The 9,415-nt window shown below is 44.8% G+C and overlaps 1 protein-coding gene across 3 annotated transcripts in view; it reads right to left on the bottom strand.

The window, feature by feature from the left end:
- Nucleotides 1-527: 527 nt before the first annotated feature.
- atp10d (ATPase phospholipid transporting 10D) overlaps nt 528-9,415 on the bottom strand; it is a 47,730-nt gene continuing 38,842 nt past the window's right edge. For all 3 annotated transcript variants that reach the window (XM_063184536.1, XM_063184539.1, XM_063184538.1), the window contains exons 17-24: nt 8,728-9,049; nt 7,554-7,630; nt 7,153-7,278; nt 6,182-6,382; nt 5,722-5,802; nt 4,752-4,856; nt 2,366-2,553; nt 528-2,052 (exon numbers count right to left, since the gene is read on the bottom strand). In XM_063184536.1, coding sequence (XP_063040606.1) covers nt 1,755-2,052; nt 2,366-2,553; nt 4,752-4,856; nt 5,722-5,802; nt 6,182-6,382; nt 7,153-7,278; nt 7,554-7,630; nt 8,728-9,049 — 1,398 coding nt within the window. In that variant the 3' untranslated portion in view covers nt 528-1,754. The remainder of the gene's footprint in view (nt 2,053-2,365; nt 2,554-4,751; nt 4,857-5,721; nt 5,803-6,181; nt 6,383-7,152; nt 7,279-7,553; nt 7,631-8,727; nt 9,050-9,415) is intronic.

Below are 9,415 nucleotides of genomic sequence, written 5' to 3'. Positions count from 1 at the left end.
TTTAGGTTAGGTTAGGCTAGGTTTTCAAAATTAGGCAGATGTTCTCAAAATATCTCAAGAATTCACTGACGTCTGAACAGACATTTCCAATAAAAAAAAATTGAAAAAGTAAAGAAAATGCCGTTTAAGTCATTTTGCAACGAAACTCAAATTTTAAATGGCTATTGAGGCAATGGGGAACCTTCAAGGAATACAAGCCAGCCTGCTGATCCTAATTGGATCTCTTCAGACAAGCGCCGCCAGAAATGTAGGGCCCCATGAAAGATTAGAATTTTGGGCGAGATTGGAAGGAGGACACATGAACGACCCCAATATATCATGGTTGAGATATAAAATTCATACATGATGCTCAATTATCATTGTGACATTTTAAAAATGTCAAAGCAGAAAGTACGTTGTCATATAAACCATTAAAAATAAAGGAATATGAAAACTTTTAGTGTTTTCCTATAACTCAATTTCCCACTCACTCAGTCAGTTTTAACATAACATAACAGGACAGTACATTTAAAAGGTACTAGACCAGCTTAACCGATATTAAAAGTTTATTGGATTCGACAGCTGTATTTGTTTTGGTTGACTGGCTTGGTTGGTACATACATGCAGTAGTAGATGGTGGAAGGGAAGTACAGCATTTGGGTTGATACAAGGAGTGCATTCCAATATGCGGACTCCCGTCCTCATTTTGGTGCTTGTGGCCTCACGTTTTGCTTCCGTGGAGAAAACAATTAAGTTTCCCTGCTGTCAGCCTAGTCACAATAACTTTTGGGGGACTACTCTTCATTCAAAATCTTGTTTGGAATTGAGCAAATTACATTAGAATTGAGCTTTTGCAAGATATTGAAATACAAATATGTTGTCAGTGAAGTCATCACAAGGCCACAAGGTCAGGAGGCAAGTGAGCAAGGGAGGACGGGAGTCAGAATATTGGAATCCACTCTCGGAGTCATCTTCACCACATATACCACTAGGTGGCACTGTAAACATTTTAATTGCACAGGCATTAATTGCACAGCATTATAAAAAACTAGATGTACAAAATACAAACACAACGACACTCAAACACCTTCAACAACAAATGTAACCAGAGCATGACCGTAGTAGGGTTTGGATTTTTTTGTTTTTTTGGATGTTAAACTGTCTAACAGTTGTTAACTTCAAAGCCAACATTGTCCAATCCCTCAGTAAAGAGTTTGGTCATTCTCCTTCATTTCCCCAACTAACTCTCACTCATACATCTTCAATTAACTTAATCAAGGCCAATAAAACTTAAAAATAATAATAATAATTTAAATTCACAGGCGTACCACCACCTAGTCCTATGGCTCCAAATGTCAGGTCACAAGGCATTAGAGGGATCATTTACAGCATTCTCCCCTCTAAACCCACGTACAGTAGTAAGGAACACTTGCTTTTTTCACTTCTTCGTTGGATGCACTTCTCCAAAGGCTTCTTCAAAAGGCCTACAAGTACACTAAGGCATGCAATGCAAGAGTCAATGAGTGCAGAATGTTCTCTCTCTCTCTCTCCCTTGACATCATCACAGCCTAGTACCATCTCCTTGAAACCCAGCTGATCTGGCAGACCGCCCGTGCTGTCGGCTCCTTCTCACAGGACAATAGCTGCACTGTTTCTCTGGCTCAGAGACCTCCGAGCCCTTGGAACCATTTGTTGGACAGTCACGGCCCCTTGTTTATGTTGGGGTTGGTGTCTGGTATCATGCCCCATCACCATCAGCAGCACCACTCCCCTGATCAAGTGAGCACAGAGCTGGGCTGTGGGTAGTCGTGCGTGGGGTGAGGGTGACGGTGGTGGAGCTTAGGGCTGAGGCTGGGGCCCGGGCTGGGAGGGTCTGCGTTGATGCTGAGGTTGGGAGGCCGGCGCAATGGTACTGTGGGACTGGTTTGAAGCTTGGAGGCCGAGCGATGGCGCAGGCGGTCCTGCCACTGGCTGACACCAGCGTTGTACTCCAAGGGGTGGAGCCGGTCCATAAGCCCCGCCCTCACCGTGTCCGACGGACGGATGGTGTTGCAGAGGGCACGCACCAGCATTCTAACATACAGTAGAAGAGGGAGGGATGGGGAGAAAATGGCAGAACATGCATCACAAGGATACACATTGTACAAATCCAGAATATATATTTTGTGTATTTCTTTTATTGCAAATGTGTTTTAGGTCTGTCTGCATGTGAGTGTGTGTGTGTGTGTGTGTGTGTGTGTGTGTGTGTGTGTGTGTGTGTGTGTGTGTGTGTGTGTGTGTGTTTGCATGCACAAGTAAATGTGTGTGTGTGTATGTGTGTGTGTGTGTGTGTGTGTGTGTGTGTGTGTGTGCGTATGTGTGTGTGTGTGTGTGTAGGTGTACAAACCTGGGCAAGAGGGCCAGCACTGTTGTGAGTGCACACACACAGTAGTAGAGCGGCTCGGACATGAAGCGGGTCTCGATGCCCAGCGGGTTGGTGGGGGAGTTACACGTGACACACACCACGCTGAACACCAGGCCGAAGGCATAGTAGAACACCGCACTGCCCAACAGCACCAGACCATGAAGCCACGTCTGCAACATACAGAACATACAAACGCAAAACTATTATATTCCACCTTCCACCTTTTAGAGTGTACATCACATAATAAACTGTGGTTGCATTAGGTACTCCTTACTAGGACTGTTAATAAGAAATATAAAAAGTTAATTATACTGACAGTTATAACCTTTTATGGACATTGCTCAAGCACATGACTCCCAACTCCTTTCTTATTGTGGATGTAAGTACCATCTAATATATACTCTCTATATATTCTGTGCATTCCACTGTGACTTCATGCGCTGCTACTGTGTCGAATTTGAATAATAAACAACCAAAAGGCATGTTGAAGGCATGATGAAGGCAATTGTGATTTGACGTTCTACTGCACAGTCCAAATCATGATAAAAAAATCTAGTACCACTGATATGATTATTTCTTTGCCCCATCACACATTCACATTGTTCACCATTGCATAACACACGGACATCATGAATTGGTTGGTGCATTACCATAAATACCTCCAGAATATCCCTAGACCACCCTGCTGCAGTGCCATTAAACATTTAAGTGAAGGCAACAACCGTCGCCCTAGTTCTCTCTGCAGCATGTGACCAGGCCAGACTGAGAGCTCCCCCAGTCATAGGCCAATCACGTACTACACATTACCCTGCATGTTAGCCAAGCCCTCAAAGGCTGCAGTGTAGCTGGCAGTTGGCAGAATGACTTGTGACACTGACATACAGTAACTTGTGGCCTGCCACATATTTCGTCATGGGATGCCATGATTGGCTGTAAATGAAGTAGGGGTGTAAATCACAGCCTTCATGGAGATACGATACGGTATTGATTTCTTTAAGCAGGGATTTGATTATTTTCAATACTTAAAGATGGCCTCTCAACGTCATTTAATTAATATTGCCGTGTTCCCAATTGTTATTGAATGTGTTACGCGTTGGTCCTGTTTTAAAAAAACGTTCTGGTTGCTTTGTTTCAAGACGTTTTTGCAAGCTGGCAAGGTGGCTTGTGGAGAAACGAGAGAGTGTTCCGTGTTTCTCGTGGAAATGCGTCTCTGATTGGCTCACTCCTCCTGCTCTCGAAGAAACGCGTCTCTGATTGGCTCAGTCCTCCAGGTCTTGGAGAGAATGTAATGGGAAACAGAGTCGCCACTTCCCCGGGTGGTACTGCACTATAGGGGCGCCAACGGAGGCGTGCAGGCTCCATTCAGGGCTGTGCTCTTTCGACAGCGACCCCTAGGCGAGCTGCAGGCACGGAGCAACCAGAGTGAGCAGGCTTTATGTATGAGGCTTTGTGCTGTGTGTGTACCTGAGAGTAGCAACCAGCTGATAGCTAAGCTAAGCTATGTTTCGGGCCACCAGACGTTGCTTGTTTTGAAAACAAGCAGAAAAAAATTACTCAACATGTTTTTAGATAAATGGGTCGATATAAACCTTTGTGGGCAACGCCTTCTTTCGACGTGACGAAACACAGAAAGGCTTTCGTGATTCGCTCGTTTCTCTGCCATATTTATGTAAATTGGGAAACACCGGGAAACACAGCCAGGAGAGTTGACGCACCGCTATGAGAGCCTTGCAAGTGAGTTTAACTTGGGGTGACCGTCCGATCTTCGAAAGGAGTGAGTAAAACTGAGTTTTATCGGAAGTTGGCCTTTAAGAATTCCCCACGCTACGATTCGATTCGACTTCATTCCATTTTTCCCAAGTCTTTTCCACTTCTATTATGTGATGGAGCTAGGGCTAGGTACAGGGGTCAGGGATTCGATTAATTTTGATACTTAAGAATGCCCCACGATACGATGCGATTAAATTAAATCGGCAGCCGTAGGATCGACGCATCGATACATTTCGATTATTTACGCCCCTAGAATGAAGTCCCATTTTGTCCTAAGCCCTTTTTGGGAAAGGGTGTCCTCTGCCTATTAAATCCTAAATATCTCGGCCTCCGAAGCACATACAAACATAAAATGAGTTACATTTAAAAGCAAGGACCCTCGTTTTGCCATAGAATGTGTTCATTCAGCTCTAACTTACACACATTTTTAATAAAATGGCTCAAATCTCAAAATCCTGAATGCAGCGTATATATGTTTCCAGGACACAATGGGTTAAGCAAAAGGACATCGTGATTGGTTGGACACAAAGCATGGGACTGCTCGGATGTCCAGGTAGGCTGTGTATCATACGTGGGGCGCTGTGATTGGCTGACTCACCAGTGTGCGGCTCTCGATGACCTGGTGCAGCAGGATGATGAGCAGGGCTGCGCTGTTGATGGGCGAGCCCAAGGAGAACACGCTGATGTCAGAGCCCGCGTAGGCCTGCAAACCAAACACATCCCAGTCAGACCTCACACACATCCAATTGCCTTTTAGTCAGGTGCAGGGTCAAAGTGCAAAATTCATGTAGGGTAAAGAAGAACCACACACCGGTAAGTTCCTTTTTTTTTTAATCCCTTTCGGCCGCCATTGGGGGCTGCCCCCTTACACAGGTGCCGTGATGTCACGAAAATAAAATGGGATTAAAAAAGGAGCTCATCTGTGTGTGGTTCTTCCTTACCCTTCTGGAAACCAAACACACAACAATACCAGATACAGATTAGACAAATGCTAAATGGTTCTCAAGGAGTTCCTACCTCCTTTAAGTTCTTCATCTGTACTAGTTTTTCACAGGTGTTCAAGTGTAAGAACGGGCAACAAAGGAATTTAAGAGAAAGGAGGGAATTTAAGCGGCCCCAAATCCACTTAGACCCACATTAGCAGCCAGTTAATTGGTTGGGCAAACACTGCTGAGGGAGCTTCAAATGGAAGTAGCACTACAACGTCATTCCTAGAAATCAGGAGAATGTGAGTGGGGCCCCTACCACTAAATATTTCCGGGTCATTTCATTGGGACAGACACATTCCAAAAGGATAACCCAAAGGATTTCAAAGCAACTAGGGTAGTGTGAGAAAACAAAGAGTCAGTGACTGAGCAAGTGAGTGAGTGGGAAACTGAGTTATGGGGAAACCGTTACTACATTAGGACATTAGACTTTGCTGAAGATTTTGTCTAAAGTGACTTAGCTATTTACAGGGTATTGGTTACAGTCCCGAGAGCAATGTGGGGTTAGGTGCCTTGCTCAAGGGCACTTCAGCTATGGACAGAGGTGTGGGGAGAGGTAAGGGTGGCACCAGTCTGACTTACAAAATAAGGGATGAAGAAGCAGACCAGGCTCTGGTAGAAGGCATCCAACATGGAGAGCCAGAAGGTGGACGGCAGATAGGCCTGTGGAACAACCGCAAGAGGAAAAACAATTATGATGAGAAATAATTCAAACCATCTAGAGAAGATCCCATAGATATCTACACCCAGTCACCCCACCCCAGAAAAGTTGATCACAAAAAAGATATCTATCCCCAGTCTGATTTCTCACATGTATAATACACTTTAAATTGTTTGTTAGTGCTTAAATGTAGGTTAGATTATTTAGGTACACAGTCTTGGCTATAGTCCCTGGAGTAATGTAGTCCTAGATGCCTTGCTCAATGCCACTTCAGGGTGGGATTAGAACCTTAAACACCCGAAAGACCAATCCCCTAACCATCAGCTCACAGCTACCACATTTTTTTGGTTATATAATAAACATTAGAGAACAGCGTCCAACCTGGGAATCCTGCCCCGACTTGTAGATCTGCGGAATGCTGAGGAGTGTTTCCGGGGAGACATCCTTGTCCAGGATGCCGTAGAGGAGCGGAGGGGCGGAGGTGAAGAGCAGGTTGAAGAAGATGAGGACCCAGGAGTTGGTCATCACGCTCCCCGAGAACCCGCAGAAGAACTGGTACCAGAACAACAGGTTCACGTACATCTGTAAAGAGAGAAACAGAACTTAGGTATAATTCACACTGCCAGAGACCCCAAAGATAAGCTGGTACCAGAATAACACATACATCTACAGAGCGAGAAAGACAGAGGGAGAGAGAGAGAGAGACCGCTTCAATAAAAAGAGAGAGAGAGAGAGAGGGAGAGAGAGAGAGAGAGAGAGAGAGAGAGAGAGAGAGAGAGAGAGAGAGAGAGAGAGAGAGAGAGAGAGAAACCGCAAATATTGGGCACTTTCATTTCTTTAGTTTATCAGGTGCTTGATCCCCTATTGACTTATAGTATTGGGAGACCAGAGGAGGAAAGCTAATATTGATGACAATATATTGAAATACTACAGTATGTAATACTAGCAAGAAGCCTATAATACAATTAAAGCTTTCACATGCAATAGTAAACTGCATACACTCACACATGCACACACAACTAAGCAGTGCATAGACATGCACTATGTAACACATTAAACTACAGTGCAGAAAATAATGCACACTAGCAAAACTAAACTAAAATATTGTTCAGAACCAACCGACTGTCTCCAGCTACAAAATTAGAACAAGATGGTGGTAATCAACTGCTCTGGTGTCTCTTTTATGGCTCTATTTCGGATAAGGACAATTTTATAGAGCGTCAGGAAACGAGTGGGGAGAGAGATGAGGAAGGATTGTCAAAAGACTCGGGTCGGAATCGAACTCGGGTGGGCAGTGTAATGGTGTCATGTCTTATCTCATTGAGCCCCTGTGACCCTCATAGTATACTCACCACATTCTTGTAGAAGAAGTAGAGGATCATGTTGGCCAGCCTGGTGTAACACCAGTGTCCATGGACCAGGAGCAACTTCCTCAAGTGCTTAAACCTGGAGATGGCGAAATCACTGGACATCACCGCCTGAGAGAGAGAGAGAGAGAGAGAGAGAGAGAGAGAGAGAGAGAGAGAGAGAGAGAGAGAGAGAGAGAGAGAGAGAGAGAGAGAGAGAGAGAGAGAGAGAGAGAGAGAGAGAGACAGAGAGAGAGAACAAATAAACAAAAAAGAAATGTAAACCAATGTATGCATGTTCTTGTATGTGTTGCTGGTACTGTGTATGCATTTGTTTTCGGTTAATAAGAGTGTATGAGTGAGTATCTGAGTGTGTGGGTAATATGTTAGAAGGTGTGTGTCTGCACCTGCATGCCCTCCTGTCCCGAGATGCCAATACCCACATCGGCCACCTGGATCATACTGACATCATTTGCACCATCACCTACAAACATCACATCACATGACAACATGCTCATTCACACTGTACCAATGACACTTCACTATATTGCAATATACATGCAAATGATGCTTACACACAAACATGCAAACATATACATGTACATACAGTAAATACATAAACTGTAAAATATTTACCAAAATTGTACTATGTACATAGTACAATACCATAGCACCATAGTACATGCAAACTCACACAGACTACAATTGTTATTATGACAGTGTGAATACTGTAGGTAGAACCATTTGTGTGTCGGACATTTGGCTATACACACAAACATCCTTGGAAACATACACAACAGAGGTGGAAAACTCGCTTCAGAATGTTTGGTTTGCCTACTGCAAATATAAATTAAAGTACTAAAGTCAGTTCTGGCCAGGCCATGGTAGTCAAGAAGCTTGCCGCCCTCCCCTTCATCTAATGATCCAGGTGCATTCCCTCAGCTGATAATCTTTCTTCCCTAGCGATTGGCCACACGGCTTCGGCACGCCTTTTAAATTCTATCCACTTCCTCTCAACTGTATGCTGCTCGGTTTTTGCTACCCACCACCTCCCCTGCTCCACCTTGTCGTGTATGATGTGACATGTTCTCTTGTCACGTCGCTTGGCTCTGTTCATGGGGGGTTATCTCTCGCCCTGTCCTGCTGGGGTGAGAATTCCCTAAACTGCTGCTGCCCCTGACTAAATGCTTTTCCATGCTGCTCATGGAAATAGGGGGGTTCCTCCGAACAGAGCTATACCGCCAAATGTAATTCATAATTTCAATAAAAGAAATTTCATTTATATTCTTCTCTTGTGTTTCTTGACGAATGGATCTGACAGAACTGGAAATAGAAAGTCATCCGGGTAATGGTTTCCTCCTGGTTGAAAGCCTACAAGGGTATTTGGACAAACTACATTCGCTTCCTTATTGACTTCTACATACGTAGGTAGGCAATAGGGACTTTCGGATGGAGGGCTAGTCTCACAGATGGTGAGGGTCATGATGGCCAAAAACCCCATAAAATATCTTTAAGAAAGTGTCCTTCCTGCCATGCAATTCCACAATCTGCTCAGTAAGTTCTTCCTCTGGCTAGCCTCACCGATGGCGAGGGTCATGACGGCCAGGGTGTCGCGTATGAGCCGCACCACCTGGCTCTTCTGCAGTGGCGTGGAGCGACAGCAGATGACGGAGCGGCAGCGGCGCGTCAGGGCCAGGAACGCCTCCTCCAGCTCCGCCTGCAGAGCCCAGTCCAGCGTCCGCCCGTCAATCACCAGCGTGAAGCCCGACACCGCCTCCGCCGTCACGCCATTGGTGTAGTCACCGCTGACACAGTCGCTTGTTTTGGTAGGATGCTGCTGCTGCTGCTGCTCACAGCGGCTGATCTCGTCGGTCAGCTCTGCCATCAGGATCTCACAGGCCTCCTGAGAGGGACCATACATACATACAGTAATTCAAATACGGGTACATAACGTTTTAGCAGTAGCACTAGCACGCGTCAGGGTGGTGCAACCACAGCTATTTTATGGCACTATTGTATGGATTCATTTTTTGTTTATTTGTTTTTAAGTGGATTACCGAAGATAGCACATTAATGATCAATTACCAATTACTAATTAATTTATGGGCATTAGCTGAGGTTGTACCAACTGACGTCTGAGCCCAAAAAAAACGTCATTGGCCCATACTCAGTCAGATCAACAGGACAAAGCATATCCTCTTTTGTATCCATATACAGTGCCCTCCATAATTATTGGCACCCCTGGTTGAGATGTGTTAAAAGCCTTAAA

This window comes from Engraulis encrasicolus, chromosome 19 (genome assembly GCF_034702125.1).
Source record: "Engraulis encrasicolus isolate BLACKSEA-1 chromosome 19, IST_EnEncr_1.0, whole genome shotgun sequence".
NCBI lineage: Eukaryota > Metazoa > Chordata > Actinopteri > Clupeiformes > Engraulidae > Engraulis > Engraulis encrasicolus.
Note: the sequence above shows the minus strand (reverse complement) of the source record. Positions and strands in the feature narration are given on the sequence as shown.